This window comes from Elephantulus edwardii, unplaced genomic scaffold (genome assembly GCF_000299155.1).
Source record: "Elephantulus edwardii isolate Elephantulus edwardi_28Jun2011 unplaced genomic scaffold, EleEdw1.0 scaffold00164, whole genome shotgun sequence".
NCBI lineage: Eukaryota > Metazoa > Chordata > Mammalia > Macroscelidea > Macroscelididae > Elephantulus > Elephantulus edwardii.
In genome coordinates this window covers 5,834,857-5,857,398 of record NW_006399914.1, presented here as the reverse complement: position 1 = coordinate 5,857,398, position 22,542 = coordinate 5,834,857, and the positions used below count along the sequence as shown (strand labels likewise).

The 22,542-nt window shown below is 40.1% G+C and overlaps 1 protein-coding gene across 2 annotated transcripts in view; it reads right to left on the bottom strand.

The window, feature by feature from the left end:
* Positions 1 to 22,542, bottom strand: part of SLC27A2 (solute carrier family 27 (fatty acid transporter), member 2) — a 76,706-nt gene that overhangs the window by 6,774 nt on the left and 47,390 nt on the right. For both annotated transcript variants that reach the window (XM_006895305.1, XM_006895304.1), the window contains 3 exons: positions 9,406 to 9,600; positions 4,474 to 4,564; positions 3,619 to 3,817 (listed from right to left, as the gene is read on the bottom strand). In XM_006895305.1, the coding sequence (XP_006895367.1) occupies positions 3,619 to 3,817; positions 4,474 to 4,564; positions 9,406 to 9,600 (485 nt within the window). The remainder of the gene's footprint in view (positions 1 to 3,618; positions 3,818 to 4,473; positions 4,565 to 9,405; positions 9,601 to 22,542) is intronic.

The window sequence follows — 22,542 nt, the reverse complement described above, 5'->3', positions numbered from 1 at the left end:
TAATTAATATTATTAATATTAATGAGCTATTTTTGCTTAGTAACAAGTTAAAATTTATTTAACATTAAAAAAACTCCTTCAATTTTCAAGGAGTATCTTCTTAATAACATAAAAGTGGCATAAGAGAGTGCTATGGACTGGAGTCATGGGGTATTAGAGACAGAAAGAACCCTGAGGTGCTCTTACTCCACAGGGGAAAGCATGAGATCCAGAAAACCAAAGGAAAGCTCACTCACCTGCCTTGATAATACAGATACGAGCTTGAGCTCAGTTGTCATTTAAGCTCCAGGCTCTTTCTAGACAGGTAATTTCCTTTTTTCCAGTCTGATTGCCCACCACAAGTAATTATATATACCAGGCCTTACACTAAGTGCTGGGTGAACAAGCCAGACACAGGCCTGCCTTCAGGGAGTTTACACTGGAATGAAGCTGATTAAACAATTTTAAATGTCACGAGGCTGGAAGAGGATGGTGCTGTAAAGAATCGATTTAATCGACTATTATAAGGGTGTTTACATATCACTGGAGTTGTGCAGTGAGAAACCATATGGCTGGGGATGGAAGGTGGATTGGAGGAGAGGAGGTGAGACTCTGAACCCCTCTCAACTCTTTATCAGCTCCACATTAATTCACATGTGATTTTCTTCAGAAGAAATCCAAGGGTTAGGAATGATGGGAACACTTCTGACTGTCCTTAGAGTAACCACTAAGATTGAAGGATGAATCGGAAACACTGGATAAACTAAGCTTTTTGGATTCCAAAAGTCAGATAAAGATTTCTGTGTTATTCTCATCTGAAGTTACTGAACCAAGACTTTAACACAACTTTTCTGCCTTAGGCATTTTGCTCACCATACTCTGAGACTGGAAGCAGGAGTGGCATCCTCTTCCTAAACAACATGCCTCTGCAAACTTTATGAACTTTGACAAGTGACAATAGCTATTGAAAGGCCTCAGGTATTTTTTTCATAAGGTCGCTATGAGTCGTGCTCGACTCGATGGCAATCAACAACACAACAACAACAACAACAACAACAACAACAACAACAACACTCTGAGATATACAAGAGATTGAACTGACATCCTTATAAGGTACAGCAAAATGAGGCATTACCTTAATAAGTTACATAATTATAATACATTATAATTAAAAAGCAGAATACAACACCAATTTTGAATCTAAGCTAAGTGGTGACTATGTTTATTTCTGGTTCATTAACTCACCTCACATACTTTGGGCATGCTATCAGGAGGGGCCAGTCAATTTCCATAGGAGGATATCAAGTTTGGTAAAGTAGGAAGTGAGGAAAAAAAGAAGAAAACCCTGAATGACAACTATTGACACAGTGACTGCAAGAATGGGCGAAGCACAACTGTGAGGATGATGCTGGACTCGCCGGGCTTTGGTCCCAACTGTACATCTTCTGCTGTAAGTTAGAACTGACTCTTGGGCACCTAATAACAATTCACAGAGCAAAGGAGTCCCTTTCTGGTACAAATAGTTAAGTATTGGACTGTTGTTGTTGTTAAGTGCCATCGAGTTGTAGGCAACTCATAGTGACCCTATGAATGAAAGACCTGAACACTTGTGTAACTTTCATCCTTTCTCCAGGTTCATAGGGTTTCCGGAGGCAAGCTATTACGGAAGTGGATGCCACTCCTGCTTCCAAGCTTGTTTTAATAGGGGAGCTCCACCAAACACTGTCCACCATGGGTAACCATTATTGCATTTGACACATCAGTGTCACAGTGTTCAGCATCACAGCAACCACGAGTCACCTCTGTACAGCAAGTGGACAGACCAGGGCTATACAACCTAGAAGAATGCTTAAACAATCAGGCCCTACCAAATTTAAGAACCAGAGCATGGTTTAAACTCCATGAGCTCCTTCATTTCAAATTCCTCAATAATCATGCATTCTCATTAACTTCATCCACTCTGAGAGCATTCCGCTGCTTCTTCAATCTCCTCTTATTCTGATGTCACATGTTTCTTCATAGAGTCTTACTTCTCTAATGATTTATCCACCATATAGACTGAGTACACATGAGGGAAGGATACATATATAAACAGAAAATGAACAAAGGCCTGAAGCCTTTCTATAACTATCATAATTTCTCCAAGTTTTTAGACTTTCCACAGGCATGTAGTTAGGAAGTAGATGCCAGTCCTGATTTCAAACCTGAATCAATATGGGAGCTCCACCACAAACTGCCCATGATGGGTAGCCAATTATGGTGTTTGATACACCTATGGCCCAGTTGTCTATCATCACAGCAACTCCATGTTATTTCAGTAGAACAAATAGAGAAAAATAGAAAAAAAGCCCAACCACACAATCCATACAGATCCTCAACCAAAACAAGAACTCCTTGTACAGAGTCCACCACTTCACCTAACTCCAAAATTGAGACAAGGGCTAGGCTTTATATGTTGCTGTTATTGTTGTTACATGTCATTGAGTGGTGACCTTATAACCAAAAGACCCTAAACCTGTTCTATAAAAATTGTTTTCTTTCTAAGTTCATAGAGTTTCCACAGGCATGTTTAGGAAGTGGATACCACTCCTGCTTCCAAAGCCTGTCTTAATCTGTGAGCTGTACCAGACATTGTCAACCATGTGTAACCATTATGGGAATTGATGGACCACTGGCACGCCGTTTAGTATCACAGAAATTCAAAGTTACCCAAGTGCAGCAAAATGACAGAGAAGTGCTGTACCACACAGGAAATGTTCATTTGAAATACATTTAAATCAGGCCTGAGGGCCCAAATGACTAGTTTTAAAAAGAAGTCTCAGCTTCTGCCCCAGTCTCTCATTGGCTTCAAGGAGAGGTTCCCAGCCCACTGTCACCACTGACCAAAAGGCCAAAGTTGTTTTCCATGGTGCATGAGAACTGGCTCTTCCACAATTTGAATAACTAGCTTTAAAAAGAAGTCTCAGCTTCTGCCCCAGTATCTCATTGGCTTCAAGGAGAGGTTCCCAGCCCACTTTCAACACTGACCAGGAGGCCAGAGCTGTCTTCCATGGCACATGAGAACTTGCTCTGCAATAATTAGACTGACTGGACTACGAACTGAAAATTTAGTGGTTCAAATCCTCCCAGAGCTGCGTTGGAAGTAAGGCTTAATTATCTGCTTCTGAAAGGTCGCTGCCTTGAAAAGCCTATGAGGCAGCTCTACTCTCCACATTTGGGGTCATCTTAGTTGAGACTGGCCCTGTGCTAACTGACAACAGCAGTACTCATTCAGAGAATGGGTTAGTGGTGGTTCAGTCACAGCATTCTTGTCTTCCCTGCACAAAACCCAGGCTTGAGTCTCAGTCCATGCACCTTGCATCCAGACACCAGCTGTCAGTGGAGGCCAGATCGTTATTACGATGCTGAATAAGGTTTGGGGAACTTCTGGACGAATATGCCCTAGAAAGAAGGCACTGACAATCTCCTTCTGAAAAATCAGCCACTGAAAACCCTCTGTGTCAGTCACAATAGTCTCACCTGAATCACAAAGATGGCGGAGGGCTGCCCAATGTCCCCTTTTGTTGTGCCTGGGTACCCCATAAGCCAGGACTGACTCCATGCAGTGAACACTAGCACACAGCAACTGGAGAAACCAACCTGAATGTATCTCCAACTCTGTCATGGAAGTAGATGAAGTTTTCATTGTCAATCATTAGGAGATCACCACTGTTGAAATAGAGGTCTCCTTTCCGGAAGACATCTCTCAGTTTCTTCTTCTCTGTCTGACTTTTTCCTCCAGCATAGCCACTAAATGGTGTAAGATTTGTGATTTTGCAAATAAGAAGTCCGACTTCACCTAAGAGGGAGAGGAAAAAAAACACAGTTATTTTATGTGCTGTCACTAAAAGCATGTTTTATTGCCAATATTCTCTTAAAATGGATGGCATAAAAGTCACTGGCAATAAGTTGGATGCAAGATGTGTAACTTCTATGCACCTAAACATATATATTTAATATGCATGCACATTAAACACATGTATATTAAGCATATAACCACATATACATTGTACATTATTCTGCATGACCACACAGTCATAATTCTTTCAAGGCTCATTTTTTCTGGCATAATCATTTACATTCATCAGTAGACAAATGTGTAGTAATTTGAACTTAAAGGTCACCTAAAGCTAACTGTACTTTTGTAACTATAATCACATGTCCCTTTCTGCAAAAAGTTTACCTCAACAGCAATAAGTAAGCTGTTTAATTAGGTTTGAAATTAGAACTTTATTACCATTGATATATAGTGGTGATATAATATTGTGACTGCATACTGCATATATTTACATTAGTGATATTTCTATAACTATTTCTAAGATCACAAAATAAAACTGTTTTCCCATTTTAGTAAATGTAGTATATGTTCATTTTAGCAATAATATACTAGTTATTAAAAGCAATATGGCAAAAGTAAGAAAAGGCCCAAGTTAACTTATCCAGCGTCCACAGAACCTTTGGGAACTTTGATGCAGTATCCATTTCCATCTCGGACCGGCTCGTCTTTCTCCACATCGTACTTAATCAGGTCATAAGATATGACTTTCTAGCAAAATGAAACATACAATGTGAGTGTAAATTCTGTCGGGCTTTTTCTATTGTGGTAAGACAAACATACAACAGGTTACAAAGAACACTAACCTTACATGTCCAGCTTAACAAATTTTTATATAAGTAATACACCCATGTTCCTAGCACCACAATCCAGATATAAGATGTGTAATCACTCAAGAATGCCTGTAAAAGTTATGTTGGTGTGTCTCTCAGAGGCTTGTTGTTTGTTTTTAGTTATCAATAATTTATTGCCTCATGTGAATATTGGAAGGAGGAGTGGCATCTACTTCCGTAATAGCTTGCCTCCGGAAACCCTATGAACTTGGAAAGAGGATGAAAGGCACCCAAGCGTCGAGGACTCTCCTTCATAGGGTCGCTATGAGTCGCCTGCGACTCAACGGCACTTAACAACAGCAACAACAAATGTGAATATACTGTAATTTCTTTTTCTTTTTTTAAAATTAATTTTAATGAAAGTTTACAGAGCCTTAGTTTCCAGTCATTCATTGTTGCACTTTTCTCCCTGCCCACCCCTTCCCCCCTGTAATTTATTTTTCAATTTTCCTCTATTGGTGACTTTATAGATTATTCCTAATTTGAGATTATAAAGTGGCCAGGAATATTTTCCTGTATGTCTTACAGTGATCATATCAGAAATGAGGTTTTAAAACTGTGTATAACTTTCTAATAATATGATATTGCTAAAATATACTATATAATATTATATTAACTCCCATTTCAAGGGCATGTTCAAGGAGATTATATAGAATCCAAGGGAGCTGCACTGCTGTCCCAAAGGTGGTGATTCTGGTGGTTTGAATCCACCAATTGCTCCTCGGGAGAAAGATGGGCAGTCTCTTCCAAGCAATAAAACCTACTGGAGGGTCAGCAATGAGTTGATTCCGATTTGATGGCAATGAATTAGTGGGACTATTCCTTGGAAAGGGACAATATCATGCTTGAAAAGATGAAGAATCAGCAAAAGAGAGGAAGACTCCCAGTGAAATGGACTGACACAATGACTGCAGCAAAGGGCTCAAGTATGTCAGAGATGATGAAGATGGCACATGACAGACAGGGTTCAAGCTGATTGTTCATAGGGTCACTATGAGTTGTACTCAATGGCACCTAACAACAACAATAATTACAAATACTGCATCTCTAAATCATGTTCTAGGAGACTGCACCTATGTATGTATTATATATGGAAATATATAGGAGCTCTGGTGGTGTAGTCTGTAGGGAGATGTGTTGCTAACCCAAAGGCTTTACTTGTCTGGTTGTTCTGAATCCACCATCGACTCCTTGGGAGAAAGATAGGTAATCTTCTCCTTTAGGGCTTACAGCCTCAGAAACTTGTAAGTGGAGGGTCAGCTACAAGTCAGTTTTGACTTGATTCAATGGTATATAACAATGAAATAGAAACATAAGTATATAAATATATATAGAAAATTTAGTGTAAGTTGGAAAGAGACTGTAACTAGAAGGCCAACTCTGAGTCTGTAATATATATGATATTATTATGTACCATGGAGTCAGAACTGACTCACAGCTGACCCTCCAGTGGGTTTTCAGAAGCGGTAAACTGTATGGGAAGAGACTGTGCACCTTCCTCCCACAGAGCACCTGGTGTTTTAGAACTGAATGCCTTTGGGTTGGCAGCACAACGCCTACCACTAAGCCACAAGAGCTTTAGGTCTATATCTATCTCTATATAGCTATCTCCATCTCTATAGTCTATGCCATTCTGCTTAAAAGATTTTTTTTAAATTTTATTATTTTTGTGTGAGTGTACCGTCAAATCAGATCTGACCGGTACAGGAGAAGATTGTCCCTCCTTTCCCGGCAGAGCATCTGGTGGATTCGAACTGTGAGCCTCTGGGATTGTAGTTGCATCTCCTTGCCACTAGGCCACTAGAGCTCCCCTTACTTAAAAGATTTAAAAAAGCATCTATCATTTCTAGTCTGATACACAGAATTCCATGAAATGCTCATCATGTTCAACCACTACGATTAATTATTTCTTAATTTTCCTGTCACCTTTATGTTTAATAATACATTTAAGATTCAGTGGTATAATTACTTTGTTACTATGCCTGTAAAACTATTGTTGTTGTTGTTAGATGGTACCCTCAAGCTGTAGACGACTCATAGTGACCCTATGAACAAAAGGCCTGAGCATTGTTCATAGAGTTTCCGAAGGCAAGCCATTTCAGAAGTGGATGCCACTTATGCTTCCAAGCTTGTTTTAATCAGGAAGCTCCACCAAACACTGTCCACCATGTGCAACCATTATTATATTTGGCACATCAGTGTCACAGTGTTTAGCATCACAGCAACCACAAGTAACCAGTGCTATACCACCTAGAAGAATGTTTGACAGGAAAACAATTTGAAACAGGCTTTAAACTCCATTATATTTGGTGTATATTGTGGTGTGGTGTTTAACTTCTGTGGTTGTTAACCAAATGGTCAGAGGTTTGAAATCACCAGCTATTTCACAGGAGAAATATGGTCAGTCTTGGAAAGATTTACAGCCCTGGACATCTGATGGAGGGCTGGAATTGATAGTCGGTATAATTAAGAATAATTTGTTCAATTAATTCAGTAAGTCGAAAAGAGAAATGGAATGATGGCAATCACTATAGCTAACACTTAATCACTTCCGTGATGCTTTTTCTCTACTAATGTCTAGTTTGAACCAAGCACTGGCTCTATGTTGTCTCTTTTCATCTATCTTATAGATGGTGAAATTAAAACCTAAGAAATATAAGTGACTTGCCTGTGGTCATTCAGCTGGCAGATGATGGCCCTGAGATTTAACTCCAGAGCCACAGCCCTTATGCTTGTGGACTACGGCTCACAGAGACCCAAGTTAGCCTGGGAGCCAAAGCATGGGCTGGCTGCTTTGTGGACAGATAAATGGGCTACCCAGAAGCATGTGACAGCAACAATTGCTCAATAAAATGTAAGCATTTTCTGAATATTCCTGGAATTGTAGAGAATATTTTGTCACTTGATACTGCCTTGGAGAGGGTAAAACCAAATTTTTCCTTGGAGGACAGGATTTTGAAGCTCTGTCTCACATACTGTGGGCATGTGGCCAGGAGGGACCTATCTTTGGAGAAGGACATCATGCTTGGAAGGGTGGAGGGACAGTGCAGTAGAGGAAGACCCCGGATGAGATGGATTGATACAGTGACTGGGGCGGTGGGGGTTAGTGTGTTGGAATCAGTGAGACTGGCTCAGGACAGGGCAGGCTTCAGAGCTGCTACACATGGGGTTGCTATGAGTTGCAGGTGACTCGATGGCACATAACAACAACACTCAAGCACTAAGAAGCAAATGGACTGTCCAGAGAGTCCAGGTGATAAAATGACTGAGTGGGTAAAGAGATTTCTGTGTGAACTTACTTAAAAAGAACAGATCTTTCCCTCATGGGATTATTAGGTGAAGACAGACCTGCACTCCAGGTCTTCTGAAGGTCTAGACAGTGTCTCTTAATCTTTGCACATAACTTTTAAAAAGGTATCCCCTGCTCCAACACCAAGTTCAAATTAGTTCATTCCAGTGATTCTCTGCTGAGAATTCAAATTTCCATTCTGGATATGAAATCAGGCTCCATTATATAGGATAGAAAGGAAAATTCTTAGTAGCAAGGTCAAATCAAAATTTTGTTGTGTACCCACAGCTGACCCTCCAGCAGGTTTTCAGAGGTAGTAACTCATATGGCAGGAGACTGCCCATCTGGAGGACCATTCAAACTGGAGGACTAGGGCTCTCTGTACTTGTGTATTTAAATTTCCTGATTCTTCTGGAACAGGATCACTCTCAGGGCCTGAACTGTGTTCCCAAAAATATGAATCTGCTTGGCTGGTTCAATGTATCGGGGTTATCTTTTTTATCTTAGAAAAGGAGAGATAAGCAATCATTGAGGGGTAAAGTTGTGTGTCAATTACTGCAAGAAAAAGGAGCCAGGAGTGGAGCGTGTCTTTTGGATTCAAGGTCCCTGTGTGGTAAACCTCCTAGATCAGGAAAAGATTGATGCCAAGACTCATGGATATCTCTAAGGAAAGCCAAATCTGCTCATGTTGAAAGGAGACAAAGGCCTTCCTGCAGAACACACAGAAAGCACTCCCCTAGAACCAACAGCCTTAGCCTCCTAAACTGTGGGAGAACATAGTTCTGTTTTTTAAAAAGCCATCCACTTACATTCTTTTTGTTTAGTAACAACAGTAGATAACTTAGTTGTTAATCACTAACAGCAAATATTACATCTTTAGATGAAGCAGAAGCTTTGGGAACATAAAACTCAACCCACTGCCATCAAGATTCGGAAGTATAGGAATCCCACAGGACAGAGGAGAACCACCCTATAGGGTTTTTTTGTAATGTTTACAGAAGCAGTTCATCATATCTTTGTCCAGCGGAGCAGCTGATGAGGTTAAGCCAATGATCTTTTGGTTTACGGCTGAATGCTTAATCACTGTGCATCAAAGTTCCTTAAGGAACAAAAAAGCTATTTTTTCTTTTTTAAATATCATGTACAATTAATGGCATCAGGAAGACTTCCCATTAGCTGCAGATGGCAAAGGCATTATTGGCTGTGACTTAAAACAAGTAAAGATTTTTTATTGGAAAACTGATTTTTTTAAGATCATAATTGCAGGGAATGAACAAAATTTCTCTGGGTGGTATTACAAAGGACAGTGTCCATTGGAGGGGCCATAACTTGGATATGACAAGAAATTCTGGTAAAATGCCATCAGATAAAGTAACTCTTAAGAAATCTTTGTATTCCAAAAAATGGCTCTCATTTATTAATGTACTTACTCTCTGTAGGTAGTTCGCTCTTCCAATGGCACCAACTTTTCTTGTATAATTCATAAATCCAATGTTTCCTTCAGTGGCAGCATATAATTCATAAATATGAATGTCCCCAAATCTCCTGAGAAATTCTTTCCAAACATCTCCTCGCAAGCCATTTCCCACCGCCATTCTCACTTTATGATCACGGTCATTTGGCTTCTGTAGAATGTAGAGGGAGAATATATTAATAACTGACTTTACATTTGTTTTCTATTTACATGGGTTGCAAAATTACCTGGCACATGTTCTTTCCTGCCAACCACTCACACGTTTAACCCTTCTATACACATGTAGTATGTGCTGAAAGCTAGAATTCTGACTGAATATTAAGTCTTGTATTTTACCATTTTAAGAGGAGACAATCAGAACTAGTTGATGTCAATGTTTAATCTATATCTGATCTAAAGTGTGAATAATGTGCTTCAAATGTGCATGATGGGCTGGTGAATCTCAGTGAATATCTGGGAAAGAGGGACTGTTTTGGAAAGATCTTATACAATCTCCTGCCACTAAGACATGATTAGCATCATTCAAACAGAAACAATTATTTTCACTTGAAAACAATGAAGAAAACTGTGATTACAGTCCAGTGAGAGAGAGATTTTCTTTTTTTAAAATTTATTATTAATTTCAGCAAAAATTTACAGAGACTTCGGATTTCCAATCATTCATTGCTGCACTTTTCTCCCCTCCCAACCGTCCTTCCTAATACACTACCCTCTTGTAAAAGTAAAACAAAAATTCTTTCACTGTTTTACAATCCCTCTCCCAGGTCCACTCCACCATGTAGCCTTTGCTTTGGACTCCTGTCATGACAAAAATACCTAATCACGTATCCCTTTTAGACAGTTTTCTCCCTCATCTGTTTCAATGCAGTATACATTATTTATCCCATCTTTCTCAGTCTCCCTCAACCCTGATGTCAGTTCCATTTTACAAGTGACACCATGCAGTATTTGTCCTTTTGTGACTGAGATACTTCACCCAGCATAATGCCCTCCAGAGTTACCCATTTTGGATAATATTGCAGGAGTTCACTGCTTTTCAATGCAGTGTAGTATTCCATTGTGTGAAGATACCACAGCTTCTCTATCCATTTGTTTGTTGATGGGCACTTAGGTTGTTTCCAACTCCTTGCTAATGTGAACAAAGCCACAGTAAACATGGGTGTGCATATAGCTGCTTGGATGTTAGTTATGGTCTTTTTGGGGTATATTCCCAGTAGTGGAATTGTTGGGTCAAATGGGCTCTCTATTTGCAACTTTTTTGTTTGTTTGCTTGTTTTATTTTTATTTTTTTATTATTTGTGTGTGTGTACCATCAAATCAGATCTGACTGGTACAGGAGGAGATTGTTCCTCCTTCTCCAGCAGAGCATCTGGTGGATTTGAACCGCACACCTCCGGGATGGCAGTGCAGCTTCTTGCCACTAGGCCACCAGAGCTCGCCTATTTGCAACTTTTTGAGAAAGTGCTATACCACCTTCCACAGTGGTTGCACCATTTTACACTCCCACCAACAGTGAATAAGAGTTCCAGTTTCTCCACAACCTCACCAGCATTTGTTGCTTGCTGTTTTGTTAAATTTTGATATTCTGACTGGGGTGAGATGATATCTCATAGTTGTTTTAATTTGCATCTCTGTTAGAGCTAGGGATTTTGAACATTTCTTCATGTGCTTGTTAGCCATCTGAATGTCTTCTTCAGTGAAGTGTCTGTTCATATCCTGTGCCCATTTTTCTACTGGATTATTTACCTTTATCTTGTTGTGGTGCTCAAGTATTTTATAAATTCTGGATATAAGTTCCTTATCTGATATGTCATTACCAAATATTTTTTCCCAGTCTGTGGCTTCCCTTTATAACCTGTTGGAGAAGTTTTTGGATGTGCATAGGGATTTGAGTCTTAGAAAATCCCTTTCATCTATTTTATCTTCTCCTGGTTGTAGGGAGAGAACTATTTTGTACAATGTTATTAAAGAGCAATGATGCCTGGAGAGTATTATGCTGAGTGAAGTGACACAATCTGATAAGCACAAATGCTACATAAGACCATTATTATAAAAATAGAAGGATAACTAGTAAAACATGTATGGGAACTCAAGGTGGGGAGAGCTGAAGATGGGTAGAGACAAAACCACAGGGTTGTACAGTTTGGTAGGTGGAGGGGGCTGGGAAAGGAAATGGGAAGGATCCAGGCAAAAAGAGTAGTGATGGGCAAGGTCCAATGGTGATTAATTTTATAAAACATAATGCAGGAGAATGATTGTATGAAACACAATGTGAATGAATAATAGTGTGGAACCCAATGTATATGCACCTTGTAAGCAAACCAATTAAAAAACCAAACAAAACACAACCCAGCAATGATGTTAGGGCCTGGAGTAACCAGAGAAAATGCAGATCATCCTCTCATTTAAGAAAGGTCACAAAATAAGTCAGAGGCTGAATCAAGACAACAAGGTAGTCCCAAGGGGACTGGAAGGAGAAGAGAGGGGGAAGCTGGCTCCCAGTTGCTTCAGGTGGCCTGGAAGGAATAGGCTTTGCTATAAATAAAAATCACAAAGGAAAAGGTATTTTGAGTGGAAACACTGAAAACAGAACTCAGCAGAGAAGGTGAGTTTAGGGCAAGATTACTTCTCTTTCAATCATAATCACCTACGAGCCAATTACAATTATTTACAAATCTAAGGTTAATAATACTTTATACTAAAAAGGCAATGTACATCCTCAAGGAAATCATAGCACTGGAGGAGTGGAAGATAAATCAGTAAGCTTATTTTAATTTAATTTTAGCTTGCGAATTCTATTGCTCTGTGACCTTCATTCAAGGAGGAAAAAAAATGGAACAGGGTAAAGATCCTACTAAGTAGCTAGGGCTCTTCTCTCACATCAAAAGTTAATTTATTTGAGCAATAGTTTATGTATTAAATTGTGTCGCCTCAAAATATGTGCTGGAGTCCACATGTGATGTGATGTAATGGCCTTTTATAATGTCATCATTCAATCATTAGGTGGACTCTAATTTGAACCACTTTTGAATAAGATATAAAGAGTGGCAGAGATAATAGTCATATAATACACATATAAATGCCAAAGTAGTCCAGTCCTTCACATACACTTCCTTTTCATCCTGGTCAGTTTTGACTCATGGTGACCCAAAGTGTGCAAGAGTAGAACTACCGTACTGGGTTTCCAAAGCTGTGACCCAGGCTTTCTCCTGAGGTGCCTCCTTGATAGGTGGAAACTGTTATCCTTCTGACAAGTCATCAAATATTAACCATTTGGGCTACTCTGGGAGCTACCACCCGTGCATACAGGGCCTCCCTAACAGGAAGGACTTGACATAGTTGAGAATCTGACTTTAGGCTTTCAGTCTTCAAGAAGAAATAGGAGAAAATAAGAAATTTATTTTCTTTTCTTGTAACCCCGTTCAGCTAGGCACTTTCTAGTTCTGGTCTCAAGGCTGTGGAAGCTGAGGTGTGCATTGTCCATCAGTTCTTTTTTTAAAATTTATCATTAATTTCAATGAAAAGCTGCAGAGACTTTGGATTTCTACTCATTCATTGTTGCACTTTTCTCCCCTCCCAACCCTCCCTCCCAGTGCACTACCTTCTTGGAAAAGTAAAAGAAAAAGTCTTTCATTGTTTTACAATCCCTTCCCGCAGGTCCACTCCACTATGCAGCCTTCACTCTGGACTCCCGTCCTGACAAAAATACCTAATCACATATCCCTTTTAAACGGTTTTCTCCCTCATCTGTTTCAATGCAGTATACATTATTGAACCCATCTTTCTCAGTCTCTCCCCAACCTCAAGGTCAGTCCTGTCTTACAACAGTGGCACCATGCAGTATTTGTCCTTTTGTGACCGAGATACTTCACTCAGTATAATGTCCTCCAGGGTCACCCATTTTGAATAATATTGCATGAGTTCCTTGTTTTTCAATGCAGCATAGTATTCCATTGTGTGAATATACCACAACTTCTTTATCCATTCGTTTGTTGATGAACACTTAGGTTGTTTCCAACTTCTTGTGATCGTGAACATATCCACGATAAACATGGGTGCAGTTCTTAGGATAAATGTTTTTGATATATCGTTTGCTTTTCTCCTCTCTTTTTTGGTCCAGATGAAGAAGAGACCAACAGCTGCCTCCTAGCTTTCCCCTTGTTGGTTCTGATATATTTACAACAAGTATTAATATAACTACAGAAATATCATCTGTAAGACCTATGTGTAGTCACGGGCATAGTCCTTTACAGTTGTCCATATGTGCCTGTCTTGCTCGTCTGCCTTATATGTTGTCTAGGTTTATTACTGCTGATGTTGCAGGATCATGTATGTAATAGTGTTTACCTATGTTGGCTGTTTTTCTTTTGTACTCTAGGTGTCTTCTCTTCCTTTAGTTGTTGTTGTTATGTGCCGTTGAGTCACCTGTGACTCATAGCAATCCTACGTACAACAACCCTAAACTCTGCTCTATCCTGAGCCAACCTTATTGTCTCTGATATACCTACCCCCATTACCCCAGTCACTGAATCAGTCCATCTCATTGATGGTCTTCCTCTCCTGCGCTGTCCCTCCACCCTCCCAAGCATGACATCCCTCTCTAAGGACTGGTCAATTCCTTGAAACATGCCCAAAGTATGTCAGACGGAGCTTCAGAATCCTTGCCTCCAAGGAGCAGCCTCGGTTCACCTTCTTTGGGTGAGCCTATTTGCCCTTCTATCAGTCCATGGTATATTCAATACTCTTCGCCAGCACCACAGCTCAAAGGCATCAATTCTGTTATCTCTAATTATTATCCAACAAACTGTGACTAACTCTGAGAAGAATGGGTATACCAGAACACTTGGCTTTGCTTATGCAAAACCTATATTTGGACCAGGAGGCAGTCTTCAGAACACAGCAAGGAAACACTGCGTAGTTCAAAACTGGGAAGGGTGTAAACCAGGGATATATCTTATCTACATATCTTTTCAATCTATATGCAGTATAGATTGTTTGGAGGCTGGGCTCTACAACGAGGAATGTGGCATCAGGATGACTCATCAATAACCTGTGCTATGCAGATGACACAACCCTACTTGCTGAAACAGGAGAAACTGAAATGCTTGCTGCAGAAGGTCAAGGACTGCAGCCTTCAAAATGGATGGAAGCTCAACATCAAGAAAACAAAGTTTCTAGTCACTGGCATTATTATAGATGATGAATAGATTGAGATTGTTAATAATTTTAGTTTGCTTGGCTCCGCAATCAACACTGTTGGTACTAGCAGCCAGGAAATCAAAAGATGAGCTGCACTGGGAAAGTCTGCTGTCAGGGACCTCTCCAGAGTACACTGAAGAGCATCAGTCTGGAGACTAAAGTGTTATAGTCTTCCTTTAGTAGTATTGTGCTAATCATCCTCTTACTTATATCTCCTGTCCCATCATCCATTTCAATGTGTTACCTATTTACTGATTTCCCCCTACTCTTTCTCTTCCTTCCCTTCACTAGTAAGCATCCAAAAAGGATTCTTTCTGTATGTAAACCTGTCAAAGCATTTTCAGCTACTTTATTTTTTTGCAGGATGAAATTACTGGGAAAAAATTTTGGGATGAATCTTTCTTTGAAAAGAACTGGTCAAAAAGAGAGGCCAACTGTTTTCAGCTAAGTGAAAGAGATGAGATACAGTCATTAAAAACAATCTTGAACTGGTTTCTATGTGGGAAGAACTATGGGGCTAGATTACGTGTCATCTCTATGTAGTTCTTTAGTTAAGAGTGAAGCTCTTTCTGGGGTCCTGGCTGGAGACCTTTCAGGGCACAATGGGCACAGCTGTGAGAAGGTCTCAGGACAGGACAAAGTTGCAGTCTATTACTCACAAGGTGGCTATGAGTCACAGCCAACTTTATGGCATCTAACAACAACAACAACTGGCGAGGTGGACAGATATTTATTAGTCACTGATGAAAACTGGGCCGTTAAGTAGTTTCTCTGAGGATGAAAGGTGTAAAGAGAAACCAGATGCCTCAGTGGTTCTTAAGCAGAGTGTTCAGGAGAACTGAGTTCTTCTGTTTATTATTGTTAATTGCCTTGAGTTGATTCTGACCCATAGCAACTTTCTTCATAGAGTTTTCTAGGCTGTGACCTTTCAGAAGCAGGTAACGAGGCCTCACTTCTGAGGTGCTTCTGGGTGGGTTAGAACTGCCAACTTTTTGCTTAGCACTCAAATGCTTAAGCAGCTAAAATTCTAGAGATGCCAAGTGGGAACCTATTCTCTTAATCAGCTCCCTAGCTCCACGGATCCCTGCATCTCTTTTCTCTTAGAGCCCCTAAGTGCCTGCCAGACGAGTGACTAGATGGCTGTTTTGCTAGAACCAGTTCAAGTACTTGTTGTCCTGGTATGATTATTAATAACACTCCTTTTGTTCTCAAACATGTTTCATGGCTCCTATAAGGGATTATACCCCTGAGAGACCACTAGTGGCACCACCACACTGCCTTGCCACACTACCAATCCAGGAACAACATATCACATATACCAGAGAAATACTTGCTGCTCGACTAAGTGTGATTGAGTCAACCAGGATTCATGGCAACCTTATGAACAACAAATGTGAACTTGTGCAATCCTGTGCCACCCTCACCACCTCCATCATGCTTAAAGCCATTGCTCCTACAGTCAGTGCATCAGTCCATCTTGCCAGGGGACCTCCTCTTTCACTGACCCTCTACCTTTCCCAGAATGGACTGGTCCCTCCTGACAACATGCCTGAAGTCTGTGAGACAGCATTTCACCGTCCTTGACTCTAACAACACTTATCACTTAAAGTACCACTGTCTTGGAGGCTTACCTGCTTGCCATCCTATGTGAGTAGCTCCAAACTAGCACTCTAATGTGCAAATGCATATTCCACATGCAGCCCACCATCAGCTCTCGTCCCTTTCTCTTCCTTATCTGATGAGCATCCCTCTCCCTCACTAGACTGGAAATCCTTGGAGGCCTAATATATTTCTGTATCACCCACAGTGCTTGGACCTGTGCTTTGCATATAGCGTAATCCCTGTAGTTAAAAAAACCCCAAACGACCTTCACCAGGAAACCCTCAACTTCTCCTTTATTGGCTGACAGCTGGGTGCTCTGCACAAAGGCAGGGCTTCAGGTGCAGGTGGCCACAGGTGCCCTGGGTCTAAAGGAAGCTGGCTGGCCTCACAGGTGCAACTGTCACCTGTGGGCAGCAGGTAGCTGGGCCCATAATCACAATGGCCTGGGCTCAGTTTTCAACATACAAGTGAGGGATCTCATTACACCAGGAGAAGGGATTAAGGCTCAAGGCTAGAAATGTTTGTGGACACAAACCTGGAGGTCCTGGAACCTTCTTAGATGTCTGGTTCTCACCTCAGCTTTCCTACCCGGTGGCTGAGAGCTCTACTCTGCTTTTCCTTTCCCATAGGAGATACAGTGGCCACCCGTCTCCAAAGCCACCCCTCAAAAGGAAGTGTGTTTTTCGGTCAAAGGTTACCTACTTGTCCTCTTTAACATGGATCAAACTTTTGGGTCACTTAGAGCGCAGGTGTGTGTGACACACTGATGCACCTGTGGAACTTAACTTCACGTCTGATGAAGGGTGAGAGGTAAAGAGGGGAATGCAGTGCACCACGTAATTAGAGTAAGCAGAAAACTTTTATGATGCATTAAGCACTCGACCGATATGATCTTCCTTCAAAAAAACTCTACCAAAATGTAATAGTGAATAAAGTTAGTTGCCTCATAATACAAATGAAGACATGAAGTCTTGGGAAGCTTAAAACCACTTTTCCAAGGTCACAAAAGGTAAGAAAACAGAGGCTCTGAGAGCTAAATTCAGATCTCTGTGATTTCAGATAGCACTCTTACTTCATTTTTAAAAAAAGAATCATGACACACACATAGTTAAAATGCAAGTCTACTTTGTTTTACAGTACTCTATTGCGCTCTGCATATACTGTGTTTTTACAAAATTGAAAGTGTGGTAACTCTGCCTTGGGCAAGTCTACTGTTGGATTTTTCTAAAATGTGCTCACTTAATGTCTCTGTGTCACATTTTAATAACTCACAATATTTCCAACTTTTAAGTAATGTCTTTGTACACTTAAGTGACTAACCCTCAAACTCCACAGCCCTCAGGTAAACTCTTACTCATGCCATTCCTCCACTGGGTTTCTGAAGCTCTAAATCTTTATGGGTGAAAACTGCCTCATCTTTCTTCCAAGGAGTGTCTGGGGGATTTGAACTCCTGATCTTTCAGTTAGCAGCCCAACACATGACGCACTATAACACCAGGGTCTACCAAGCCCACTCTTCAGGTTGGTTTGTTTTTTTATTTTTAATATGAAAAGGGAACACACTCATCAGTTTTTAAAGCTCTAACCTTTTACAGGAAAGAGATTTGTTTTCTCCATGGAGGAGCTGATGGGTTTGAACTATCAGCCTTTGATTAGCAGCGTAGCATATATGACACTACACCACCATAATGCTCATGTGCACTGGAAAAGTAAAGGATTTGTGTGACTAGCTTTAATAGGATACTTACTTTATTGTAGTGGTCTGAAGTAAAACCTGCAATAATTTCCAAGATAATGCCCTGTAGTCCTGAAATGCTTTTAACACTTTCAAGATGGAATTATTTTTTTCTTTCAAAATTTACTGAATTTATGTTTTCAGTAATGAAAGACATTTTGAATGAATGAAAAGAAATTTCTAAAAGGTAATATGGATTTTGAAACTCTTTGGGCATACTTTGGGCATGTTGCCAGGAGGGACCAGTTCTTGGAGAAGGATATCATGCTTGGATGGGTAAAGAGTCAGTGCAAGAGAGGAAGACCCTGATCAGATGGATTGACTCAGTAACAGGGGTAGTGGGGTCACGTATGTCAGAGACAGAGAGGTTGCCTCGGGATAGGTCTAGGTTCAGGGCTGTTGTTCATAAGGGGTCACTTTGAGTTGCAGCTGACTCGACAGCATGTGACAAAACAACAACATGCCACCAGCGCTCTCTTCTCTATTATCTTCCCTTATACCCTTCTTCCCTGACATGGGCTGGGTCCTCTAGGGGGTCCCTCTCTTTCTTGATATATATTCTTCTCTTGTTGAGTTAAACATTTCCTCTAGTAACTTCCTGAAGAAGGGTAAATTGAAGGGAAGTTTTCTGAGACCGTGAATGTCTTAAAATATTGTGTTTGATAATTTGGCTGGAAACAGAGCTTTCGGTGGGCAATAGTTTTCAGTCAAAATTATGAAGGTTTCATTCCTATGTCTTCTAGTTTCTAGTATGGCTCTTAGTAAGTCAAATACCATTCTTCTAGAATCCTCTCCTATTTTCTTAGTAGTCAGAAATCTCACTATGGTGCTGCCCTCTTTCCCCGCCTCTTACTGCACTGGCCAGTCAAAGGATCTTTTCCATTTGGGGATTCATGTCCTTCAGTCCTGGAAAGTTGCCTTGTAATTTTTCTTTGATGATTTCCTTTTCTTCATTTTCTCCTCTTTCCCCTGATTTCATCAATTAAATGTTAAACCTCTTGGACTGATCTTCTAATCTTCTTTTCCAGTCTACTCTGATCTTTTTTCTAACCTTTCTATAAGATTTCTCAGTTTGATCTTCTAACTTTTCTATGGATTAAAAAAATTAATAATATTTCTATTTTCTGAAGGTATTCTATGATTTTTATAGTATTCTCTTATTGCTTTATAAGAAACTCTGGTGGGTTAAGTGTTGGGTTGCTAACTGAAGGTTCAGTAGTTGGAACCTATTAATAGATGTTCTGCAGGATAAAAGTTTAACAGTCTGCTCTGTAAAGATTTACAGCCTTGGAAACTATCTGGGGCACTTGGATTCTGTTTTAAAAGTGGTAAGGTGTTGGAACTGACTTAACAGCAATGGGTTAGTGGATGTTAGTGTTTCACAGAAAGAACACTTTGCTCTGATAAGGATAATAATTATTGGGTTGGTTTTTTTTTAAATTTTCTCCTGCTCTTTGAATGGATGCTCTTCCTTTTGATGATCTTTTGTTTTAGTCTACTATCTTAGAGACTAGAATTATTGAGTCCATGCTATTCCTCTTCTTTAAAAAAATCACTGTATGTGTTGTAGTTATTATGGGAGAGAACATCCACCATGTAATAACTTCTACGTGGAAAATTCAGTAACATTCGTTATATTCCTCAAGTTGTGTAACCATTCTCACCCTCCTTTTCCTAATTGGTCCTTCCTATTAACAACTCCCTGCCCCTTACCTGAAGATATGTTATTAATAACTATTATACGATATTATACTTCCACCATGCTCCCCGAAGACAAAAGAAAGTGTCCAAGACAGGAATTAAAGGAGCCTCAACTGAACTGCTTTCCAGAAGAGGCTTCTAGTCCATCCAGTGTACCCCGTCTAAGGTAGCCCAAGCGATCTTCTAGAACAGCCACCGTCCACCTTCCTCCTTTTTCCTCATAAAACCTTTTATTGATGCTCTTTGACTTTTTACACTTAAGTCTCAGAACAGGAAAATCTTGACATCTTCCCCCAGCCACTTGGTCAGTCTCAGAGCCTGTTACTCTGCAATTCCAAGTACAGAATTTCTTCATTCCAGTGCTTGGCACATGCTGTTCTTGCTCACCAGAACCCCGGAAAATTCTGTATCCTTAAAAATGCATCTTTTATGGCAAGTCTTCCTAGATTTTCTTCTCCTCTCCTCTTTCTTCATGCCTTCCTTTCCTGACCTCCACTGATCAAACTGGTCATTTTCCCCTCTGAGCTGCTGTATACCATTCCCGTCTCTTTTATATCTGTAAGAAGATCATGTGACGATAGAAATTATAAACGGGAAAGGACCACTGAGGTAACCCTTTCATTCTAAGGAAGGCATACAACTCCAGGGAGGGAAAGCAGATCTATTCAGCTTTTTAAAGGTTCTGAGCTATTTTACTTCTCTTTCCAAGTATAATACAAGTCCTGGGTGGAATCCCTGGAACTCTTTTCTAGCTCCCATTGTGTCTTCCTCTCACTTGGTCACATTCCCAACAGGCAACTTAAAACTTCATTTGGATCCCTTGCTACAGTGTCTAATTTGCAAGAGAAGAAAGCAGCTTCAGAATATCCTATTTCAAGAAACAATTCTTTCTTACTAGGCAGCAACACAAAGAGAATGGGTGCTTTCCAGTGCCCACTGCACAGCATGAACCAGGTGGGCAAAGACTAAGGACCTGGCCTTTCATGGTTAGCAAGCGCGCTAGAAGCTAAGGTATAAGGGTATTGGTGAGGACAGATAACATGGCTAAGGGGCATTCAACACTAATACAGTAAAAAAAAATCTGTTTTTGTTAAAATCTTTCCTATGCAATCTGTACTCAATTTTCATCAGCTTAACTGACTAAGTGAATGTCTTTGATTTTTACTTCCTTTATATATGTGGGACATAATTATCATCAATTCATTTGACAAATATATATTGAGTTATTATGGGCTGACTGTTAGACATGGAAAGTAGTAAGAACCATTATTTGCTGAACATTGATTAAATGTGAGTTACTTTACTGACTGCTTTATTTTCATCATTTTATAGTTCCTTACCCTTCATGGGATAGGTACTATTATTTCTCCTGTCAGATGATGGGAAACTGAGGTTTAGAGGGCCTAGCTATCTTGCTGAACTGGCTGAGTCAGGATTCAGGTCTGTTGAAGCCAGAATTCATCTTACAGTATTAAATCCATCGAGCCAACTCTGAACCCTTGCACTAAGGGTAGCTGGAAGGGCCCTTTCACACACCTCTGCTAATTCAGTGTAATGCCTCTGGTTTAATTAGCAAAGGAGCTACTAAATATGAGTAAGAAAACAGGTGTAGGAAAAAATGAACAGCCTCTGCTTCCCCCACATTGGTCCCAGATTTTGGTGAGAATTGTGCTGTGTGTGGACTGGAATCTTTTGTTTTAGCTGCTCTGCTTAACTGGGAACTGCCGGCCCAAGATCCAGTGCTTGAGTGGTGGGAGTGGTGGTGGAGTTAGGGGACAGCTGATTCTAGGCTCAGAATGAAATCTGAAAGTTCCCAGTTACAGTGACTCAGAGCTTTCCACCATCAGTTCTAGTATTCTATCCAGTTTTGCTTGGAAGTTCCTTTGAGAAATCTTTCTTTAGGTTTTATTGAAATCACAGAATTCAGACTTTCTATGTTTTCTAAAGTTTTTAATGGAAGATTTTTTGAAGTACTTTGACCTTTATAATTCTCATAAATATTTTCCAGACAACCAGAACTCAGAGGTGGAAGGAAGCACGGGTAAATAGAAATGCCAAATCTACTTCTAGACTACACTTTTGTGAAAGCAAAACATTTTGTTAAATCAATGGAATTACTTTGATTTCAAGAAGGATTTTGTCTGGTTTTGGGCTTTTCTTTCTTACCCATGAACCAAAATTTGCCTGACTCGTATCCCATCTTGCCTGTAGATTCTCTGACCTGTGTTTTTTCCCCCTTCTTGACTTAAAAGACGAATTGACTCATCAAAATGGTTACATTTTTTTTTCTTTCCACACCTCTTCCTCCCTCTGCTGCCCTGAGCTCAATGAGATCAGCCAACAACAAATCCATTAATTCACGATTTAATGAAGAAACCCCCCCACCTTAAAACACTATGGGCTACCTTAATTTTAATTCTGAGAAGTCTCATAACTACACATATTAATAATCAGATTTCCAGGAGGTAATTTTAAGGTATGAAATGCTAACCCTGTAACCATTAAATACTTCATCACCGTAGAAATACATGTTCATCAAGCAAAAAACACTTGTCTCTGTAAAATCTCCATTCTCTTGTAAGAGAAGCCTTTTGCCCCTTACATTTCAAGTTGTCAATTAACAGAGCAGTCAAATGTTAATTCTTTTGAATTAATATAAAATTTCATTTTTCAATGTCACAAAGAATTTTGAAAATGGAAAGCCCTAAACTTGTCACCGGTTTCCAGAATCTTTCTGAGGTAACAGTAAGAGGGAAAAGTGAAGGCATACATGCCTGTGTGTGTGTGTGTGTGTGTGTGTGTGTGTGTGTGTGTGTGTGTGTGTGAGAGAGAGAGAGAGAGAGAGAGAGAGAGAGA